The sequence below is a fragment of the Vidua macroura genome, chromosome 3 (assembly GCF_024509145.1).
Source record: "Vidua macroura isolate BioBank_ID:100142 chromosome 3, ASM2450914v1, whole genome shotgun sequence".
Classification (NCBI taxonomy): Eukaryota; Metazoa; Chordata; class Aves; order Passeriformes; family Viduidae; genus Vidua; species Vidua macroura.
In genome coordinates this window covers 79,629,504-79,653,670 of record NC_071573.1, presented here as the reverse complement: position 1 = coordinate 79,653,670, position 24,167 = coordinate 79,629,504, and the positions used below count along the sequence as shown (strand labels likewise).

Here is a 24,167-nt window from a genome sequence, read left to right as displayed (position 1 = left end):
CCTCCCTGTCTTGATTCACTGATCATTCCCTTCCTTTCTGACAGATGAATTAAGAGCATCCTTGTACTTCAGTGAGAAGCCTGTAGCTGAATAAAAGTAAGCAGAATGAGAAGTTAATTTACAAACTGTGGAATAACCACATTCGTATTATTAGTGCACTTTTTCTTTTTGCACTAATGGAGTCAGACAGAGCAGGATATTTGCTGTAAGATTCTCTCCTTCATCTATTTATTGGGTAGCTGTAGTTCCATAACTTTGGAATAAGTTCCTGTGGCCTGAACTGAGAAGAAAGTCTTCAGTCCTGATGAATCCCATCAGTGCAGGTTGCTGTTCAGCAGTTGATTCTTAAAATTGTTGAGCTCAAGAGCAAATTACAGCACATGGGATTTTTTTGCTGTTGTATTTTGTTTGTTTGCTTTTGCATACTGGTGGGATATTCTATATGTTGAAATGACTCATCTAAACATTGTACAAGGAGGTGGTTACCTGTAAAAGAAATTTAATGTTTCTGAATTATTATCAGGCCCAGTAGCATCTAGGTATCCCATGAAATAGCCAAACTCTGGCCAAACTACTGCTCTTTTGAAACATAGTTTGGCAAGAATATGTGGCAACTACTTGATATAGATTGAGTTACAGCTTGGACAGGAGCACTCTGTGCTGGGTTAGGAACTGGCTGGATGGCCGGGCCCAGAGAGTGATGGTGAACAGTGCTGCATCCAGCTGGGGCCAGTCACCAGTGGTGTCCCTCAGGGCTCTGTGCTGGGGCCAGTCCTGTTCAATATTTTTATTAATGACATGGATGAGGGGATTGAGTCCTTCATTAGTAAATTTGTGGATGCCATTAAGCTGGGAGTGTGTGTTGATTTCTTGGAAGGTAGGAGGGCTCTGCAGAGAGACCTGGAATGGTTGGCAGAGTCCAATAAGATGAAGTTTAATAAGTCCAAGTGCCAAGTCCTGCATTTTGGCCACAATAACCCCCTGCAGCATTATAGGCTGGGGATGGTGTGGCTGGACAGTGCCCAGGCAGAAAGGGACCTGGGGGTGCTGGTCGACAGCCGGCTGAGCATGAGCCAGCAGTGTGCCCTGGTGGCCAAGGAGGCCAAGGGTGTCCTGGCCTGTATCAGGAATGGTGTGGCCAGCAGGAGCAGGGAGGTCAAACTTCCCCTGATCTCAGCACTGGTAAGGCCACACCAGCACCTTGAGTGCTGTGACCAGTTCTGCCCCTCAGTTTGGGAAGGACCTTGAGACGCTTGAGCACATCCAGAGGAGGCAACAAGGCTGGTGAGGGGCTGGGAACACAAGCCCTGTGAGGAACGGCTGAGGGAGCTGGGGGTGTTTAGCCTGGAGAAAAGGAGACTCAGGGGTGACCTTATCACTCTCTACAGCTCCCTGAAAGGAGGCTGTAGTCAGGTGGGGGTCGGTCTCTTTCTCCAGGCACCGACAGAACGAGAGGACACAGACTTAAGGTGTGTCAAGGGAAATATAGGTTGGATATTAGAAAAAATTTTTTTACAGAAAGAGTGATAAAGTACTGGAATGGTCTGCCCAGAGAGCTGGTAGCGTCACTGTCTCTGGATGTGTTTAAAAAAAGATTGGATGTGCCATTCAGTGCTGTGGTGTTGAGGTGTTAGGGCATGGGTTAGACTTGATGATCTTAAAGGTCTCTTCCAACCTAGTGATTCTGTGATTCTGAGTCTATGATAAGTCCTGGGTCTAGCTTTGAGCAGATTTTTCTGGAGGGATGATTAATGCAAAATTCTCTTGATTACTTTTATAAATGCCTTTAACTGAAATGGTAATGTGATGTTGATATTGTTTGGGAGCCTTAAGTAGTGATTCATCTGAATACAGCTGAATAATGCATCTTTTGCAGGAATTTCCAGTCGAGGCACTGATGGTATGTCTGGAATCTCTCCACTCCCTCTGCACAGTGACTTCCAGAGCTCTCAAGGTTTGAAGGACAAATAATTGTGCTCTGCACCCTTTTCTGTAACCTGGCAAATACAATGCATCTATTGTGCCTGCTAAGGGATCCAGGCTAACAATAGTGCATTTATTAACTGGGTTTCTATACTTCTGGGTTTTTTTTTCCACAGAAATACTCAAATGAAAGGTAAACTTTCTGTGCCATGTTATCTGTAATTTTTTTATCTATTTCAGAGTTAAAAGACAAATTGGACTTCTTTGTCCAGCAAAATCTTGCTGCCTTGGTGATGGTTTCATCTTGGGGATAACTCTTGTCTTCCCTGAGACCCCTGTCCTGTGATTAAGTCTAAGCTCCCTTCCAGGTATCCTCATATTGCAGTGAAACTGATACAGTAGGAATTAGGGGGAGACACAGCACTGGCATTCTCAGATATCCCTTCTTTAATGCAGAGAAATGTTGGAGCTGGGAGAAGTAAGTAGAAGAACAGTCTAACATTCCTTTATTATATTCCAAAAGGGAGGCTCAGACCCTAAACTGTATGTTAAACAATTGCTATAAATGTTGACTAGGATTCCTTTGAATGTGAACCATCAGTCTGCACTGTGCCTCACTGAGTCTGCAGTGGTTACATGCTGACCACTTACATAGCTTTTCAGGAGATCCGTGGAAGCTTAAAGTAGCACTGCCTGCTCTTGTGTGACTATGTCATTAAAGCTGAGCTGGTCAGCATGGTTGACCAGCACCACAGCTTTGTGCTTCAAGCAAGGCAGCACAAGCACAGAGGTTTCCATTTGTTGATACACAGATCTGAGGAGGAAGAAAGAATAAAAATCCTTGCACCAAAACATTCTCAGCTTTGAAAGTCAGCTTTATTGTGAACTAATAGACAAGCTAAAAAAATCCATTTTGTGAGGACAGACAATTCATGTCTGTCCTCACAAAATGGATTTCTGACTGTGACACTTCTCCGTGACACTTCGGAAATAAAGCCAGATAGATGTATGTATTTTCCTCTCAGAAGAGACAGGCCTTTAATTCCTATTTGTGAAGACAGGCTTTCCTTGCACTGCTCCTTTGAAACAACCAAGCGTAATCAAGTGGATTTTAGTTTCTGCATCAAGGTGCAAGGTAGTTTCAGGACTCTGAAGAGCAGAAAACCTGCATCACCCAGTTTATGTTTTAACTTCAGAGATGAGGAAAGGGACTCAGCTTCTGCTTGTGTCCTGCCCTGTCAGCTGTAAATCCTTACACTTAGGTGTATCATCTTTGAAGAGCTTTAACCAGTGCCTTGGAATATTTGTGGCAGCAGAAGACCTTCAGGCCAAGGGGCTGGTGCTCATTCACCAGCAGGACATCCAGTCAGAGGAGGCCTGAGTGCAGAGAGAGGCTAACTGAGCTGGAAGGTCTCTTTCAGATAAGCCATGAGTGGGAATGACTGGAGGGTTAGTGATTGCAGAATCCCTTGGTGAATGTGGCTGTGTTAATGGAACTCAGACAGACACTTGCTCAGCCCAGTATCTCCACTGGGCACAGGGCAATGGCTGAAGCTTCAGAAAGCAGTGCTTTTTGCCATCCTGGCAATTGTTATCTTCTGTGGTGCAAGCGCTCCGTTCACCTAATGTGACTCAGGCCATGGCCTGAACTGGACTGCTGAGTTGTTTCCTCTGCAGATCAGTGGTGTAAGAGCACTCAGCTGCAACTTAGTCCCCACACTAGCAAAACGAGGCTATGTGCTCAGACGAGCAACCTGTTAAGTAAATCCCATCTTCTGTATATAGCTGGATAACGGGGTGACTTCCTAGGTGTGATAGCCAGTTTAATGTGATAGCAAATACATCAAATAGCTGATATGCTTTTCCATGAATAAAGCACTAGGGTGTCAAACTTTACAGAGATTTAAAAACAACCGTGTGTGTTGTTTTTAATGACTCTTCAAATTAATCCGGGAATTCCTCCTATCACAATCCAGGAATCTCTTTACTGACCGTCTGTCAATAGTCACATACGCCGCCAGGGGGAAGAGTTTATCTGTCTTTCAGGTACCAGATCTCCATTCTGGGAACTGTTTAAAAATTGATACTAATTCTAGAAGAGAAATCCAACTGCTTTGGTTATAAAACAGTGTTGTGCAACCTAAAGTCTTCAGTAGGTTGCAAATAAGTTAAAGTAATTTTTGTGGTCTAGTACAGATTACAAACCTTCCCTGAAAGTATGTTTTTCTTTGGAAAAGAAATAATTGCCTTTTCCCTTTTCCCTTTTCCCTTTTCCCTTTTCCCTTTTCCCTTTTCCCTTTTCCCTTTTCCCTTTTCCCTTTTCCCTTTTCCCTTTTCCCTTTTCCCTTCCCTTCCCTTCCCTTCCCTTCCCTTCCCTTCCCTTCCCTTCCCTTCCCTTCCCTTCCCTTCCCTTCCCTCTTCCCTTCCCTTCCCTTTTTGGATTCTAGTGCTATGTGAAACAGAGTTTAATACTACTGAAATGCTTAAAACACTAAAAGAATTTAAATTCTCAATATGCTAAACTGAAAATATATTGTTCTTTCCTTCCAGCCTGCAGCCTAAAAGTGTACAGGCAATTGGACATCTCCTGCTGGGATTTATGGATGTGAGCTAACACTGGTAGCTTTTTAGAAAGCTTTTTTTTTTTTTTTTTTTTCCCCAGGAAATACTCAGCAGACTAACATGACTGTGAATATTGGGGTAGGGGGAAGTGGGATGTTAAGGTGTGTGGTTTTTTAATTTAGGATCAGGCACCTGTTCACAGAGAGAATCTCTACATAGTCCTCATCTGCTGTGCTTTGGTTTGCACAGTACAGCAGGCTTTGAGCATGTGAATATTTTGTGTGGAATTAAGCTCGAAGGAGAGCTCTGGCAGTGCCCCTAATGCACTTCAGCCACAAACAAAGCATCAGTCACTAGGACCAGACAAAAGCTAGTCTGAAGTAACAACTGCTAAAATATGTATGTTGTGGTTGTCAGGTCCTTAGCACCAAATGTTCTGCAGGGATTGTGCTAATTGCAGATGTAGACACAGACACATATTGAAATAGTCTGTAAACCATCTTTAAAGAATCCTTAAATTGCTAAGCCAAAATTGCTCTGCATGCATACTAAAAACCTGGGCAAATCCTACCTGCAGATTCCTGCTCTCTCTGAAAATATTTGTATACTAAGCCTGTGAAGGTGTCAGCAAAAGTCTTGCTGACTGTTATGGGATGGGAACTGACTTTCTGCATCAGCAAGGTGCATGCTCCACCTCCATCTCTACTGCCGACAGCGTTTGGTTGACCTCTGTAAAACTGTCTGCTTTTAGCTGATAATCTTTTCAGGAGGAGGTGTTGCCAGCACTGCTTTGAGCACCAAGGTTTATGACCGACTTGAAATTTGCCTTTGTAGGGAGAGAGCTGGCATTGGCACCTTCTCTTACTCCTTCTAATTCCCAAAACTACATTCTTCTTCTCCTCTTGCTCCTCCCCACTTGCTTCTGCAGAAGCGCTGGTTTTTGTGTGATTTAACAGGAAGCACAGAGGAAAATCTCTGTGACCCTAAGCTCACTAACAGCAACATACTTCTGCTCCAAGAAGGGCCACAAAAGGTTCTCATCCAGCAATTTGTAGAAAAAGAGGTCCTGTAGATTTTTATTCTCTTGATGAAAATCTTGCTATAATTACTGAGCCTAAGGGTGTAGAGTTTTTAAGTATCAATGCAGAGGACATATTAAGAAGCCCAATTAGCTGTGCTACTGGAATGAAACCTAAGACTTCACAATGTCTGTTGCAGGATTGTTTTGATCCCTGTTCCACAGATCTTCCCATGGGTTATGCTGGCACTCCTTGCACTGTACCTTTGTACACACACTGACAACATGGATGTAACCCTGCAGCTACTTGCCAGGTAACATAGTATCATCTTAATTTTACTGATAAGAGTGACTTGTCTGAGGTCACAGTGGGGAAAAAATTATCATCTTGATCTCATCATAATTCTCAGTGGAGTTCCCTCTGTCTGACAGCATAAATCAAAGGGAAAAAAATTAAATCAGTGGAAAACTGGTGTAGCTTTTCATCTGTTATCCCCACATTCCCTGTGCCTTTTGAGCTTACTTGATTGCCTTTCGGGGACATGGCTTTTAAATTGAATTAGCGTGCTATTACTCTTTCCTATATCTGACACTGAAAAGCTAGAATTAATTGCATATTGACTAACTGAAGCACTTACAGCAAGGCAGTTCATTGATCCAGTGGTGTGCCCACTGGTGTGTGCAAGAACTTGGGGCTCACTGGGCTGCTACATGCAGGCTGTGACCTGTAGTGCTTGCAGGCACTACACTCAGAGGAGGTGCCACCTCCAGCAGCAATCATGAGACCTGAAAGCAAGGATGGCTCTCTTGCTTGTGTTGCAGTGCAAAGTTGCCTCGTCTGTGCTGCCTCTGCCCGCAGCACTCGCTGTGTACCATACACACATTTTGTTTATACATGTATGTGTGAATTTATCTATGTATTGTAAGCATTTATAGGTGTGTAATGCATTTATCTGTACCGAGTCTGGCTGGGATGGAGTTAGCTTGCTTATCAGCATTCTTTGTGATGCTGTGCTTTGGATTTGTGGTGTGTTGCTAACATGCAGGTGTTTTGGCTGTGTGCTTGCCTGGCATGAAGGTTTTCTTTTTCCCACTCTGCCCCCTTCAGCAGGCCATTCATAGAATGGTTTGGGTTGGAAAGGGGTCACCTAGTTCTGACCCCCGCTGCCATGGGGGGTATATATATATATTGTACGTATGAGTATATAGGGGTCTAGAGGAGGGCCATAAAAACAATTTGGGGTCTGGAACACCTCTGTCATAAGGAGAGACTGCAGGAGGTGGGCCTCTTTAGTCTTGAAAAGACTGAGAGGGGATTTCATTAATGCACATAAATATCTCAAAGATGGGTGCCAAGAGAATGGTGCCAGACACTTTTCAGTGGTGCCCAGTGAGAGGGTGAGGAGCAGTGGCCATAATCCAAAGCACAAGGTGTTCTACCTCAACATGAGAAAGAAGTTTTTTACACTGAGGGTGGCAGGGCCCTGGATAGGCTGCCCAGAGAGGTCATGGATCTCCCTCTGGAGATGTTCCAAACCCTCCTGGACATGTTCCTGAGTAACCTGCTCTAGGTGACCCTGGCTTGGCAGGGGGGTTAGACTGGACAATTTCTATAGGTTCCTTCTGTGAAAAACACCAATCACTTGGTTTTTAAAATTTTTAAAGTTTAATAATAATAAAATGGTTATAAAAATAGTAATACAATTAAAGCAATGAAAATTTAGAGTTGGGACAATTACAAGACAATAAAAAGCAAAGAATTACGGACATCCAGATGCTCTCGGGCCCTTAAGCCACGACAAGCATGCCTTGTGAACAAAGGAATAACCTTAAAAGCAATAGCCTGTTGCATATACAAAACACTTCATGATTATGCATATATTTTATTTAAAACAAGAAATTCTTCTGGTACTTGTCAAAAAGTTTCTGTTAATCCCCAGGCGCCTTCGAGTCTAAGTCAGGCTTGAAGAACTTAGTTTCTGTTGATAAGGAAAACCATAAATTCCTCTTCTCTGGAAAATTTAGGGGTTTCTGTAATTGTTATCTCTGTGTGAAGAATTCCTTGATTATCTTCTCCTTTTCTAATAAAAAGAATATCTCACACACATAGTTTCTATTTTAACTACTAATGCTTAATTTTGATTACAAAACTACATTTACTATGTTATTAAAATGTTAATGCAGCATAACTTTAAAATGTTAATACAGCATAACTTTAAAAATGTTATTACAGCATAACTTTTCAGCATAATACATATAGTAAATCTGTATAGAGCCATATAATATGCATTTTTCACACTTCCAACCCTAACGATTCTGCAATTCTGTGATATTAAGGCACATATGCTTACGCACAGTATGTATGTGTCTTTATACATACGTACGTATTTAGATTTACACACACCTTCATACAGCCATAGCTGCAGACGTCCACACGCACGGTTGGTTCGTGTGTGCGCCGAGACACTCACACCTCCACGCCTGTGCCTCTACAGCCGCCTCTTTGGAATACACAGGCGTGTGAGTTTAGCGCGCACCCTGCCCCATCTCTCCTGCACAAACCCCGTCTCCCTGCGCTCTCTCTGTGTGTAAATTCACATCCCGCCTGCCCCCGGTGGGCCAGGCCGGGCCGGGCCGCGTCCCCATGGCAACGCCCGGGGCCGGCGCTCGGCCGCGGCCGCTCCCGCCCGTCGCCAGCGGCCGGACGCGGGCACGGCGGCGCTGGGGGCGTTTGGCGTCGGCACGGGCTGCTCGGCGAGCGGCGGGCTCGGGCCGGCAGGGAGCCTCGCTCAAGTGAATCTAACCCGGTTATAAGGCGTGTGTGCTTGGCCAGCATGTCCGGCGAGCTGGCCCAAAGTGTCATCAAGAGAATAATCCGCCAGGTGGGCCTGGAGTGCGCTGCCCGGGGACAAAGCCTCTCGGAAACCTTGGTGGCCTTCGTGGTAAGCGCGAAAGGAAGCGTTCAGGGGCTGGGGCAGCTGAGGCTTTCAGCGGTGACCCGAGTTTGGAAATATCTTGGTTTCCAATGGCCTGCAGTGAGATGTTTTAAAGGGGCGCTCAGCGACATCCAGGTCCTAAAAACCTGAAAAAGTATTTTATTCTCCTGAAATCTTATGTGAATATAATGCTCCAAGACGGCTGCAGGTGCCGAGTCCTGCAAACTCTCTGAGCTCCAGCTCGGAGCTCTTTCTTCTGCAGGCAGATAAACCATTGTTTTCTTTCAGAAGTGAAAAGGAGAAGTTTTGCCAAGTTTTAATAACGTTTCTTCACACTCTCATAAATGAACCTGTGATGCATAGGTGACTCTTTAATGCAGCAGCTATATTTATTCTTCGATGTTCACCTCCTCCCTCTCTTGTGATGGATAATTTTGTTTGTTGATCTGCTCAGACAGGGCCAGGTAGTATAAATGGGCTGAATATTTGAAGGAATGGGCTTTGATCCCATTTAAAGTGAAAATTTAATGGAATCAATCTCAGTATTGTCCTTGGTAGACAACTATAAATATGCTAAAAACATTTTACATTTTGGCATCTCTTAGGAGACACAGCAGTGCTGCAGGATAGAGTCTGAATATGCCTGCAAAGCTGTGTCTGAAGAAAGATGGGCTAGATTCCTTCTTTATTGATGATCAGCTCTTGATAAATTTGTATATAAATATAAATGCTTCACAGCAGTACTGTTAATATGCTACTTTTTCCCCTAAAGGTGACACTGGAGCTTTAGAAAAAAGATTGGGCTCAAAAGCAGTATTAATCAACTAAGCAGGAAAATTTTAATGAGTAAAAAATTCGTACAAGTGGCTGGCAAGACACCCAGCATGAACACCAATTGCAAACATGCACTTATTTTCCTGCATGTAGGACACTATGGGTTTTTTTTTATTCAAATGGTAAATGTTTATATTGATGCATATAACACCAACTTAGAAGTTTATAAACAACCATGATAGATTTTCAAAAAATGTTACTTAGGAAAATTTTTCCAAATAATTTTTAAAGGAGCTATATTTAAATATTTGTATCACAAAAATATTTTTTCTTCATTTGTGCCTGAGAACTGAGATTGAAACTGGCAAGATGTGAAATGAAGTAATATTGTTTCATTATCAAAGACTGAAAAAAAGAATAGTAAAGAAATATTGAATGCATCTGAGATTTTTCAGAAAATAAAAAGTGAGTTGCAAAGATTATATTTTGTGATATAAATTAGTATCTTTCTTTTGGCAATCTCTAGGTGAAAGCTGTTGTTTTAGATCCAAGAAATGATTTTAATATGGATCGAATACTTACAGAAAACGATATGCAAGATCTTATCCAGGTAATTCTGACATGATGTTGAGAGTCACTACTTATCTAAGACGACAGCATTATTTCCTACCTGTTCCTGTAACTAAAATGACATGAACACTTTCAAAATTTTAGTGCTGCTTTATTCTCATGGCTCTGTAGCTAAAGACTGGATTATGTTTCCATAAATAAATGCCTTAGAAAAGCTTTATATGGAGAAAATGGTAGTGAGGGAGCTCTACAGCTCTTGCAAAAGCTGTAGTAGATCACTGTCAGTTCAATGTTTCCCCAGAGATGAGAAAGGACTCACTTCTCTGACTCTCTTTTTAGCTCTGTGTTGCCAGACTGCTTGACACAACAAACCCATCCCTAAGCACGATTAAGATGCAAGTTTACTTTGATATGAACTATGCAAACCGAGGTAATTTCAAATATGTTTTCATAAAAGTTGATGCTGAGTTTATAATTTAAGAATAGTAATTACTGTTAAATGAGTCCTGGCAGTAAAGCAAAATAAAAATCCCAGGAGCAATTTGCTGTACACGAGTCTGATATTTCAGTGTGGATATAGTAGGGAAAAGTCTGCATTAGATTTGAAAGTACACTCTTCTCATGCTGTCTGAAAGATTTACTGAATATAATGTATTAGGTTGCTTGAAGACAATTACACTTTCAGGTTCAGTGGTTATCTGCTGTCAGCAAGAAAAGCTTGTACCTGCACCTGCACCTGAAGGCACTCAGAAGTCAGTATTTTACCAATATCCCTAATTGGGAGATTTGAGTAATCTTGAACAGTTACAGCTTTAGCTGAATATGTTTTTGTCTCATCAGTAATAATTTCATATGGTCTGAGAATGAGAATGTGAAAATAAAATGAGATGGGGAAAATGCCTCTGCTGTAAATGTAATTCCTGATCTGAAAGGGACAGTGGAGGCTGGCTGGGAAATAGAAAACACAGAACAAGAATAGACGTGAAAAAAGCATTTCACTGTGGGGAGATAATGAAAATGTTTTCCTATTAGCATGGATTAAAACCAAAAATTAGCAACACTGGAAGCTGCTCCTAAATCCTCTGAACTCTATAAGCTCAGTAACTCCAGCAAGTTTTTGAGATCTTGAGTAGTATTCAGACTTGAGCATGTATCTTCAGGTGTGTTTGAAATATGTGTGTAAGTTAGGTCCTCCTACAGTCAGAGGAGTCCAGAGAGCCAGAGACTTGCTGTTTAATTTGGCCTGAACAGTTCTCAGGACTCTACCAACTGATGTTAATTATGCTAATTTTATTAATGTTTAACTCAGCTGCTTTTAATTCTAATGGTTTGGTACTATGAACATCTGTTCCACATACCTGTGCTTCAGAAACCTTAAGTTGGTGCTCTGATTGTGGAAATGAATTACACCCTCTGTATGAGCCAAATTTCAAAGGATTTAGATAGCACTTTCTAAGTTACCTTCTTTCCTAGATGAATTACTGAGTGAGCAGGAGCGTGTTCTGGAAGGAAAACTAGCTCCTGTAGTTAGAGCCATCACAGAGAGTGGTCCACGTGTGCAAGAAGAAATGGAGAATGTGTATCAAAAGGTCGTTATCTATGTGCTGCTGAGATCTGGCCTGGGATCCCCAACAGATATTGAGGCTGTCAGGGAGGTAACAGGTCAGTAAACTCCCAGCTGTGAAATTGGGCTTTTCTTCTTGAAAAAATAAAATTTCACCTTCTCTTTGCTGATATTTAGATACAAACATGGTAAACTGTGATGAATGCTTGCTATCCAAACTGTCACTGCTCAGCCTTGAAGTGTAAATTTCCCATAGATTTCCTGCTTTTTGCATTTGTTCAGGAGAGGCTGTTTTTGCTTATTGATTTTCTTTTCCCTCATACTGAGGGTTTTCTCCAACTTTGTAATGCTTACAGCTGCCTTGCAGAGTGTATTCCCCCAGCCAGAGATGATTACTTTCATCTCACTCAGCAAGAAGGACAAAGAACAACAGCTGAAAGATCTTGCCATGCTAGTGACAGGAATTCGTTTGTACAACAAGCAGTGCCAGAAAGGAGGAAGTGGCATTGATGACTGTAAGTAAAGAACTGCATTTGAGCTGAGTATTCCCAATTCGTTCTTCCTGGACTTCTTCACTGGAGCTGCTCCAATAATTTCCCATCTTAGGGAGCCATGTTATTGTTATTGGTGTTCTACAAGTTAGGAATCTGAGAATTGAAAATTGTGCAGACTCTCTCAGGAAACCCATGTCAGTTGTAGTAACAGAGTTGCATCTACGATACAGCAAGATTTCTCACATTCCTTGACTTGACTGTGATAGTTCCACAACTGTAATTCTAAATATTTGCAACAACCTGACTAGAGAGATAGGGTGGTTTAATCTGGTTTGCAAGTATTTAGAAATGCATGAATATAAGAACAAAATGTAGAAATCAAAATTTCATTGGAAGACCATTATGCTCAAATATTGCACTTTAACCATGTGATAATGATTTCAATAATTCTTTTTATACATATTTCATATTTATTCCATGTGAATAGTGCCAGGCATCCTGAACAAAGCCATTCCATTGGCCACGCGGACTCTGGATGAGCGTCTGAATTCCTGCCAGCTGCTAGCCCACCACTACACAGCCCTGCTGGAATCCATACAGGAAGAGCCCCAGAGGTTCTCCAGGCTTAGGTTCTTTAAATTAAAAGAAGCACTATTCAATGTGAGACAGTATGAAGCCTTCCTTTGCATCCTTCAGGTGAGATGTTATATCCTGTGGGCTTTTATTGCAGATGTGTCTTGTTTGATGTCTTCAAGTTACCTACTTGAACAGGACAGAAATATAAGAAAAAATATTCAGAAATAAATGAAATAAAATGAAATATATCTTCAGACAAAGAACCATAGATTATTTGGGTTTGAAAATATCTTTAAAATCATCGAGTCAGACCATTAACTTATTAGCCTGGCACTGCCAAGTCCACCATTAAACAGTTGCTTGCATACTGATTCTCTGCCCCAAAAGTCATGAGAGAAAAAAATCTCCTTGATCAATCCATAAATCATCTCAGTTTTAGTCTGCAGACACCCCCAAAATATATAGAATCATCAAAAGTCTTTGAAGAATACAATTTAAATTCTTGTTTTGTTAATGAAGAGCTTTTCATTTGTCTTTTGAGAAACTGCAGGTTTTTATTAGTCTTTCCTGTATAAGGCATTGAAAAAAAGTCTTTTTTTTTTTTTTTGGTCTTGTTTTCTTCATTGGGAAAATGTAGAAAATTTTCTATAAAAATTGGTAGTTTATGTGTGACTGAAGTGCCTGAACACCTAAACATTTAAGGAAAAATGTATTTTGTGGATAGCTACAGTCCATTTCATTCCCTAAAACAATTGTTCTGAAAATAGTTGAATGAAGAAACCCAGGTAAATACTTATTACTAAATACTTGTTTTTTGGAGTGCAATATGTCTTACCTGATGTTCTTTTTCCAGTCTAATGCAATTACAAGTGCTCAAGAAGTTGAATCATTGGATGTTCAGTTTGAAGCAGCAATGATGGTATTGAAAAACACAGTGCAGGATAAGACTTCCATAGAGTCCAGAGAAGTTTTTGTAAGTATTATGAATGGAAAACCCATTACTTCTTCAGTAGAAAACATTATTAAAGTAAGATACTTTGCTGGTGTGTTTTTTAATAGCTTATATTTAGCAAGAGGCTACAAATTTTCTCTCCATTACAATATCATCTGTGATTTTTGAAGGGGCAAATAAAAGACTAAGGTAAGAAGAAGCTAATGTACAAAAAGGGAGCAAAGGAATTAAATGGTATTTTACTGTGTCTTGAGTTGTCATTATTTGTAGATTTCCTTTTTTGTTTGTGTATATATTCTTTCCTGTTCCTTGTAGAAACTGTAAGAACATAATGATTTCAGAAAACAGCACAATAAAGTATGATTCTTTTAAAGTTCCCTCAGATAGCAATCCCTGTAATTACAGTATGAGTCATTGATATAATTTTTCTGAAGAAACTGGGTTTCTGTGATGGGGCTGTCAGCCTCTTTTGACCTCCCAATAGCTTCTGAACCTGTTGGCAAGTTTCAGTCACATTTGTCAGAGTCCAAAGATCTCAAAATATGTAATTTTCTGCAAGTTTTATAGGGAAAAAAAGAGCAACTAGAGACACACAATTAGAGCCTTACCAAGATCAGGTCTGAAATGGGGTTTGTGTGCTCTCTGGCCAGTGAGCACCACTGAAGGATTGATATTTGGTACTGTTGCACCCTTGGGTGGGAGCTACAGGACATGGGAAGGAGGTATTAGGGGGAAAGGGAATGAGTGCTGTAAACTACAGGTATTATGAGAGAGGCTGCTTAATGAGCCTGTGAAAACCTGGGATTATTATGCTGGCATGTTATAAAGGAAATGGGAGAGAAATATGCTAGAAACCAGCTTCATTTAATTTGCTTTTCTTTCAAGAGCTTGTTATTTTGTGTGATTTGATCATCATTACAATTCCTTGTGCTTAGCTGTTGCACCAGCATGCAGTTTCATACATATTTTAGGTTATTTTTCAACATTCTAAGCTAATTATTAGAAAGCAAAATAAAGCCCACTGTGGAGGAAAAGGAAGATCATGACCCCACCTACTCAGACTATTTTTTACACTTCCCATAAGAGCATCCAAGCTGGAAACTCATGGGAACAGCACTTTAACTAAGTGATCCAAGCTTCACTTTATGTATGCTTTTGATTTTATAAACCAGATGTTCTAATCTGGAGAACATTTTCCCCCTTTGTCCAGCTACTTAAAGCAGTTTTTCCTCTTCTATATACCTTACCCTTTTCCCTAAAAGCTGTCTATTGTTGTTTGCTGCCTTCCTGGAATTTTTTCTCTCTTCTGGTTGGTTAGTTGTTTTGTCTTGTCTGCTGAAGACAGACTGTATAATGCCTTTTGATTTCAGATCCTTTTTCAGGTAGAGATTTTTCTGTTAACACACGATTTAAATAACTTTTCTTGTCTCTGGCTCGTTGCTGACAAGCTGGATCCTCTATAAAGGTAGAGAAGCTGGGCATTCTATCTTTTAAAAAGCAGAGGGTAAGGTCTATATTTGTAGTAAACATTTGTTTTAGGAAAAATAGTACATTTCATTAATATTTTTTGTTTATTCTATTAAGAATGTTTTTGATCTTCCTTTAGTTTCTTCCCTTTTTGTAACCATAACATTTCCACAGCATTAGCAATGCTGATGAATTCCAGAGCTGGCTCTGTTGGCTGCTCTTATGATAATGTTGTTAACATGCATAAAATGTGTGGTTAAGTGTACATCTCACGTTGGTTGAATCTCTTCCTGTAAATACTCTCTGTGTGTTTAGATGTAACAATGCACATTTTATGTCACTGTCATTGAAAACAGCATTTAATCTTAAAGCTTATAGGCTGCTTCTTTATGTGCCTACACCTGTATGCCAAGAGCATGTCAGTGCTGGGAAGGGCAGCCTCCAGTTTTGCCTTGAACCCTGGAGCACTCTGAAGAGGCCTGCACCCCTTCCTTCTGACACACATGATGGCCTGGGGGCTGTGGTACCAACTCACTCTGGAAGCAGGGCAGACAAAATAACAAAACCTGATAGTTTGTGTATAGGTGTGGTTTTACCTACTTTGGTAATTAATCAGGTGTGTTCCTTCTGGTCCTTACTCCTGTACACCGTATTTTCAATTATAAAACTGTATTGTCAGTGAAGTGCTAATTTCAAAGCATGGTCAAAGAGTACATTTATTTGAGAAAGGCTCTGGAGTAAAATACAGAAAAGTACAGCTCTTGCCTGTGGGTTGACATGCTGGATATACTTGCTTTAGGCATATGTGATGGAAGCTCCTCTTAGAGTGTCCCTGAGTTCCCCTGGAATTTCTGGTTGCTGAAGGCCTTGGAGATCAGCCCTGTGGTGTTCATAGCTGAGATTGTTGTGCACAGTGCTTAGGTTACAAATAAATACAAATCTGCATTTCAGATAATTTTCTTTATATTGTAGCCTCTGTTTATGGAACTTTCCAAGCTTTGGACTGGCTTTCAGCATGAAATGCTACTGCTAAACTTCCTCACAAATATGGCTGACAATCTGCAACAGTTCTTGGAAATCCAATCACAGCTTTTTCCAGAGGAAATGTTAACATCTCTTCTGGAAGGAGTGACTGTGAAAAGTGATGTGGAAAGGATAAAAGAAACCATGGGTATGGAAAGTTGAAACTTTTTGGTTTTCCTTAATTTTCCAAGATTTTGTAGTTTGAATTTTCTTTACAATAGATCCTTTACAGAAGGTGCTATATATTGATTTTTTAATACTCAGAAATTGCACAGTAAATTAAAATAAGCCTTGTAGGGTATAGATTTACATTTTCATGTAGTGTAGCTTATGATTCTATTTTTACATATAAAATTAAAATAGAACTTCTAGATACAAGTATACCTTACAAAATGGCAGCATGATCAGAGAATATTTATAATTTTTTGTAAAAGTTTTTAAGTGTATTTATGTCTTTTTATACCTTTCAGGACTTTTGAAATTGAGGGGTAGGGTGTAAACAAAATAATTTAACAGGGCTTCAGTTACCAGAAGAGTTTTTTTGTAAGATGGTATCCCTAGGAACCAAGTTTTATGCCAGGGAGTTTGTAATGCATGTGAGGGTGAAAACAAAATCAAATAATAAAATATTATCTTCGTGTTGTTGTCCCTGTTGGTTTTTCTTCCCTCATGTTTTCAAAGAAAACTAATGCTACTAAAGAAGATTCTTGCAGGACTGATTTTCAGTAGGTTCTCTTTTAAGGCAGGACTAAAGTTTGTCTTTTGGGATCTGGGCACTACAGGTCATCCTGTGAAAACCAGAGTTATCTGGTCATCCTGTGATATTATTAGCTTTTAGTCATCTGATATTTTAATATTGAAATCTTTGTTTTATCTTTTCTTAGGAACCAGAGTGAATGTTTCTGATTTCAGGAACCAAGAATGGCTTTTTCCAGAGACTACTGATAATTTTGATCAGTTGCTGATCCAGTACCATGGTTTCTGTGCATATTCAATTGGTGTGAAAGGTATTACCCTACCAGGTATGCTTTGTAGTTAGGTATTTTCCATACTGTATATTTACACAAGGATTAGGAAGAATGTAAAGGCATTCTGAATGCACCCTCCTCCTATGTCCAAACTGGAATACTGGTTTTCCACATTTGCAATTTTCACCCCAGATAACTTATTTCCCTTGTTAAAGTATCTTTTTTTAAATACACAAATAAACTGCCCTTCGTAGAAGGTAGGATGGCTTGAAGAGGAAGCAGGACAGAAACAAGATGGGATGGATAAATGTTTCTTCCTGCTCTGTGTGTGTCTGTATAACCTACACTGCAGCTGAATACAGGTTTGTTACTGTTGTTAATGTGCTATAATGCAGGCATAGGGAAATGGCCATTCCTTCTATTTTGTGCATCCATATGTAGCAAACGTAGCCATTCATGCCTACCTCATATGTATTTTTAAATAGTCATGACAAAGTACTAAATATCTTTCCTGAAAAGAATGCAAAAGTGCACTTGATTAAGTCAACTAATTGTAGGAATTTTTGGTTTCTCTAGGCTCATTTGTCTTGAAAGTTAGCCTTATTTCAGCTATTCCAGTTCATGTTTTCCATCTCCCTATCCTTTCTAGAACCTGTCCATATAGGATTTTTTTAAACCTATGGGAATTTGGGAGGAAAATATAGCCATTTACTTGTCAATATTAAAGAATAGATATTTTAATGGCAATGTAATTACTTACACTTATTTAGTATTGCACATGAGAACAGCTGTCCTTAGTTGGATTGAAGCTCTCTCTAGCCCTCTGTCTGATTACTGCACATGGGCAGTCATGTACACTTTAAAATTATGAGAATTCAAGTCAGAGTGATCTTTCCTTAATTATATCCTTCCTTGTTCTAGCAGTTGGTGGTTATGGGATTTCCTCTGATTAATGTTGAGTCTGTAATCTTCTGTTGAATAATCCTTCAAAGAGATTTTTCATTTATCTAATTGGTTTTGGAATCCATCTGGAGTTTGTCATGGGATGTTCTTATTCTCAAGATCCCCACAATTATAATTATATATGCTATGAAAAGGTATCTCTTTTTGAGATGGTTTTAAGCTCTGACTTGATAATTTCAACAAAGACTTGATAGTCCTTCTGTTAGGAAAATTACTAAATAGTAATTTTATATTGCACACAATTCATAGTTTTATAACCCCCTATCATATTATTTCTTTTTTTCTTTTTAATGCTGAGGAGGCTTTCTTCTTTAACCCTTCCTATGAAAGGTATCGCAAGCCTTTGATCACTCCTAGCTCCGTTTTACTTGTTCTGTTGTGTTGGAACAAAATGTATTATTACAAATGTAGCCTATAAGTTGTTATAATATTGGTTTTCTTCTCTTCCTCTGTTTGCATACTAATAATTCCTTTTTTGACTGAGTATTTTCAGGGGATTGTCTATGATGATTCTGGTCTTTCCTGGGCAAAGACATTTAAGCACAAACTGCCACTGTCCTTGAAATCAGTTTGTGTTTTCCTATATAAGTTATTTGGCCTTTATTGACACTTAATTTTCTCTGTTAATTTGTTGTTCAGCTTCCCAGCTGTTTTATCTGCTTCTTCAGTTCATCTCAGTGTTATGCCCTTTGGTATAAATGCACTACTGATCTGCAATCAGATATGTGCTGGAGATTTTAGGGGAACCATTTGAGAGTAGAGACTGGTTTCTTATGCCTTTGCTATATGTGTTTTATCTATTGTTTTTCTGAGACATGCACCTAAGGCATGCTGGATGTGAACTGATCAAAAGCAGTTTTACTGACCTAACAAAATAGAGTTTTCTGTATTTGAAAAAAGCTTGTTTTCAAGGGTTTATACTGAGTTCAGAAATGAAGGAAGTGAAAATAACTTGAAGGAACACAGAATCTTGATTACAAATGTCTTTTGTATTGGATATTGTACTGTTCACTATTTTAATTTGTGGAGCTAATTTTGGGTTGCTTTTTCTTCTCATTTTTAGGAAATCCTGCTATTGGAATTTTGAAGCACAAGGAGAAATATTATGTTTTCAGTTCAAAAGAAGCTGCATACATCTTTGCTCAAGATCCAGATAAGTTCATTCAGTTGAATGTAGAAAAAGCAAAAAAATATGCAGAACTAATTCAACTGCTTGAGCTCCATCATCAGTTTGAATACCTTGTTCCACATGCACAGGTACACACTGCCTATGCCTCTTGCTAAACAGCTGCTGGGTCACTGGTTGGTCTGTCCTTTCTAAAAGAGAAGAGATGATACCTATCTTTAGGAAAGAAGTAAAATCCTCTGCCTAGCTGAAGGTCCATCTTTTCCAGGTCTTCCGAGCATTGAAGAAATGTCTCTACTTAGTGTCATTCTTACCTTATTTATTCATAGGAGAATATGTAAATCCAAGGCATCCTGGCAGTGATAAAAGCTGCTAGTGCATAGCCTAGGCAGGTCTTGTGTCTGGTGTTTCTTTTCCTTATTTTTGCAAAAGTAGCTTAAAGGACCAATACATAAATGCAAGAGAAAATAATGTCAGATATCACGTTAACTGGAGCTTTAGCTTAGCAGTCCATCCATGTGTGCTGGATGAGGGTGTAGTTGTATCTGGGGACAGGAGTTATGGAACACATTAAAAATAAAAGGAGAGTAATGAATGTGATGTGTTATTATGTGAAATCCAGAGACTTGATTTGGATTTATAGACAACATTCTCTGTGATCCACTTGTGAATTTTAGATCCCCAGCAGTGGAAAAAATGTAGTCTTGAACTGGCCCTTAGTTTGAAATACAGTTTATATCCCAGCTATAGCAGGGATGTGTGCACTTCTCCCAGTTATGATTTGTGATTTTTAGTCCATTCATGAAGACAAACTGAGGTGCCTGCATTATAAAATACTGCTGGTGATGGGACCCATTTTTTCTAAAATCCAACGATTAAGCAATCACTAGGTAGAGAGGAGCCTGCAGCTCAGCTGTGGCCTGTGCCTCAAAGGTTTTCTGTCAGAAATTAAATCCATCAGGTACTTAATGTTTTCCTTTTAGTGGGGTCACGGGGAACAAAAATATTGTTGAATGTAAAAATCATTATCCACTTGTGGTTTTGCAGGTCTCTATTTGCTTTTAAAAAAGCAAATGCTATTTCTGTGTCTTCTTCTCAATGCCTTGCTTGGCTTTGGTTGTTTCTTTTCATCCAGGCCAGAAAGGCAAGCAAAGGTTCAATGAAACCACCCCCAAAATGTGAGAGTGGTACTCAAACTGATACTCATATCTTGCCTCCAACTATTGTGAGATCCTATGAATGGAATGAATGGGAACTGAGAAGAAAAGCTATAAAATTGGTTTGTACTCTTATTACCAGATTTTCATTGTTGGATATAACAAATTTGTGAATAAATTATTCTTAACTTCTGTTCCTTGAAACATAAATCTAACCTTTTATTCAAAGACATATACTTTATTACAACTGGTTCAATTTTTTTCTAGATATTCTCTCTCCTTGTTTTTAGACTTCTTCTCTCACTTCTTACATATGTTTCCCTGTTTTTTGAGCAGTGCTTCCACTGCTATGTCTATTAATTTCAAATTTTTCAGTTGCCTTCTTTATTAAATAAGAGTTTGTTGTTTTGACCTGAATTGCATTAAATATTAAGGTTGCTCTAAATTCAAATCAATTTCATGGGTTGAAGATACTACTGTATAATTTCTTTGTGAAAAAAGCCAGAGCAAATGTGTGTCATACTATCAGGATTTTCTGATGGGTTGGAAATCACAGTCTGTCCATAGAAGGTTGACCACATTTTAAATTAACAGTAAATATGTCAGAAGCTTCTTTCTAGGGTTTGCCAGCACATATAGTTGTCAAGGTGTAGCATCTGATTTTCAGAATTCAGAAATGAACAACTTGGGAGTACAGAGAATATTGCAGTTAACAATATCAACTGAACATATAATAATGAAGGGGTTTTTTTTTTCTTCTGTGAACAGATGCACTGTGGAGGCCTGTGGTCTACTAGGCAGCCTATTTTCTTTCTGTTTTCCTTTTTGCCATTAAATCCCTAGCATGATGAAAGGAAACCAGAATTTTGGACTGAGGAGTCTTGGCAGTGTTGCTAGCTCATAAAGGATTCTAAGAAATAGTTGTTACTGAGGTATATAAAGAAGCCAATTAGGTTTACAAGAAGGCTAGCTAAAAGCCTCTTTTGCTTTTGTAAAGGACAAAAGTGCATAAATAAACATAAGATGTGGTCAGTGTCTCTTCAGCATAAGCAAAGATGGATATTTTGCAATATCTGGTCATGAAGACCATTCACAAACAAATTTGTAGCTCATTAGTTTAAAATATTTAGAGAATGTACTTTAAAGTACTAAGGGTGTTTTAGCCTCAGCTGTCCAAATGTGAGATTAGTGATGTGGAGCTGAAAGAAAAAATCCAGATGCATGCAAAAGTGCTTTGACTATGCTAATTTGTAATATGGAGGTGATAAAACATTTAATAACTATGTGAAAAAATAAAAGAAATAGTTTACCAGTGCATCAGTGAATTTGATACTTCAGGGATGCATGAGACATATTTGTGGGTTTTGTTAGAGGAATGAGCTCACGTGCCTTTGGGGTTTTTTGTGTTGTTCATACTTGGCCAAAAAACTTGTAGTGGTATGAAATGTTAAGCTATTACTTTGTTAGAAAACCTATATGCTGTTAGAAGTAAAATTTTTAGCTCACATTTGTTTCTCTGTGCAAGCACAGTTGCTTGTAATAGCATACATTCAGTCATTAAAACCTCAGGAAAAAAAAAACAAACCCTTAATATATTGTCTTTCTTGCCATGCCATCTCCTCTGTAAGTTCCTTACTGTTCTTTGCTGGATTCTGCTTGAATTATTGAATTATTCAGTTATAGATTAAGGTACCAAAATGTGCCTACATTTAGGTGCTTCACCTTCCATTCCAGCAGAGAGAGACACCTCAGTGGTGGAGGCTGGAGAATATTTTAACTTGCCCTGATACAACATTCAGGACATTTGGCCAGCTGTATCACTCTCCAGCTTCCACTGACTCCAGGGACTTTCTCACTTACATGGAAGGGTCTGAATTCCAGCACATGAGACTGTATTTTGTGTATTTTGAGGAGAACATTATATGATCATTTACTGTGTTTGTATTTTGTGTATTTTGAGGAGAACATTATATCATAATTTACAGTGTTTCACATCATTGCTGACAGAGAAGGCCCCGTGGAATACGGAACAATTTTTGTTTCAAGTGCTGGCTTTGGAATGTTAACACTTTGTGAGAAGTAGTTTTGTTGGTGTATCTATGACAATTTCTGTGAATAATCAGCTTTAAGCATTTTTAAACTTTTATCTGATACTTTGTGACACCAACCCCTAAACCTCATCACTTTTGGCAGAAACCAGACAAAGACTGGAAGCACTTGCCATGAAAACATTTTATTCTAACAAAACAAAGGTGAAGCATTTAACAAAATTTGAAGGACTATGACCAGTGGTATGAAATTATTAAGAGACTAATTTAAAATTGTGTGGGGTACCTAAAGAGCTGTTCACACATCCTGTTAGATCAGGATTTACCAAATCACAGTCACAACTGTGTATTGTCAGGAGGGTAAGGTGGGCCATGTTCCAGGTTTGTGAAGCCCACGGATGTAAAATAGACAAACACTCCTGAGTAACTGGAGTTAAAATGTTCAAACAAAGTTTTGCTTAATCTGATTCTTTTTGTGTCTTTAGGCCAACTTGCGCCGCAAGTTAACTCATGCCATGCAGACTGATCTCAGCCACATGAGAAGAGAGAACTTCACCCAAGTGTACTTGCCAAAAGATGCTGGCACCCAGACTAAGCGTGACAACTCAAGCAATGTACCCAAACCCCAGATTTTCCTGAAAGGTCTCCGAGGAGGATCATCTCCCACTACTCATGTGCTCACAGTAGACTTAACAAGACCACTGGATGAAACATAGGTGAAAATGAGAAACCTGAAGACACATCTTGCACGTGTATATAAAAATCCCTGAATACTTCTGAATTTAGACACTAAAGATTTTGCTGTGTCTGTTGATTCCAGGAACAGTTGGTCTGTTTCATTTATCTTATCTGTTGGGACTGCTGACTGGCATTAAGTGACAGAAGTGATAAGCCTGAAGCACAGATTTTAAATTGCAATTTAGAATCAAGATGTTCCCAAGGACTTTCACTTCCAACATTTAAATATGTAGCATTCTGGGATTTTACTGAAATTTGAATGCAACAATTGCTTGTTGAAATACTGTCTTTAAATGAAAAAACTTACTCTGGGAGAGTCACTCAAAGGTCACAGCTCCAGCCTTAGAGCAGAATTGTCAAGAAGGCAAAACCAACAAAATGAAACCAGTCTGGGTGCTTGGGCCTGTCTGTTTGTGCTGGTGTTAACCCAGCCCAGTGAGTGTAGACTGAGGCTGGCAGGTTGAGAAGAGGGCATCTGTCTTGGGTGGTTCTGGCACCCTTTTATGTCTCCAGCAATTTCTTGGCTAAACAGTGTACTGGTGAGCACACTGCAAGCCATAGGAGCTTGACTTCAGGGGACCTTTCTGAAAGCTCTGTTTTGCTTGTGTTTGAAAAACTAAAGCACAACAGAGAAAAAGTTTTTAGCTTTATGTCATTGTGGCAAAGAAATATGTGCCAGGTCTGATCAACACAACTGCAGATGGTATTTCTGTTTGTGAAAACCCGAATTATTTGAGCTTCAGGATGAAACATCTTCTCAAATGGAAATGGGGTACTTTAAAACAGATTCTTTTGATGACAATAAAGACTTCCTTAAGCTGCTATCTGCACAATGTCCAGATGCACAACTGTGATTGCATAGGGTGTGCTAAGGTTTCTAAATCTCTTTTTTTCGTGTGTGCATTGTGATGCAGTGTGGTTTCCTGGCTCGTAGCTGGACAAGCTTGTGACAATGAAGCTCGAAGATTCAAGCTGCTGAATGATTTTTCTGTGGCATTGTGCAGGATAGCATTCTCTTGTTGTTTTTCAAAGTATCTGGCTTCACTTTTTAAAGTTACACAACAGGGACAAATCACCAAAGCATTATTAAAAAAAGCCCAAAGGAGCGTGAGGAGAGCACTAAGCAAGAACTTTTCTAAATCGTTTTTGACTACGTGATTTTCTCCTTTGGCAAAGTAAACTAATCAGTAGCAGCTAGATGTGCTGCTCCTCCATGTTTTTAAATTATGAACGGGCACCAATGATTAGATTTATTAATTAAAATATCAATGAAATTACTAGCTGCATCTCTTTTTTTTTTTTTTTTTT

General features: G+C 39.4%; 1 protein-coding gene across 1 annotated transcript; it reads left to right on the top strand.

The window, feature by feature from the left end:
- The first annotated feature begins 8,189 nt into the window (after window positions 1–8,189).
- On the top strand, window positions 8,190–24,136 carry CFAP206 (cilia and flagella associated protein 206). The gene is made up of 12 exons (XM_053972570.1): window positions 8,190–8,445; window positions 9,740–9,823; window positions 10,123–10,213; window positions 11,257–11,445; window positions 11,704–11,862; window positions 12,329–12,537; window positions 13,271–13,390; window positions 15,809–16,007; window positions 16,744–16,881; window positions 18,854–19,047; window positions 20,052–20,195; window positions 22,607–24,136. The coding sequence occupies exons 1-12, from the start codon at window positions 8,338–8,340 to the stop codon at window positions 22,835–22,837; spliced, it is 1,866 nt and encodes a 621-aa protein (XP_053828545.1). The 5' UTR covers window positions 8,190–8,337; the 3' UTR covers window positions 22,838–24,136.
- Window positions 24,137–24,167: the final 31 nt, after the last annotated feature.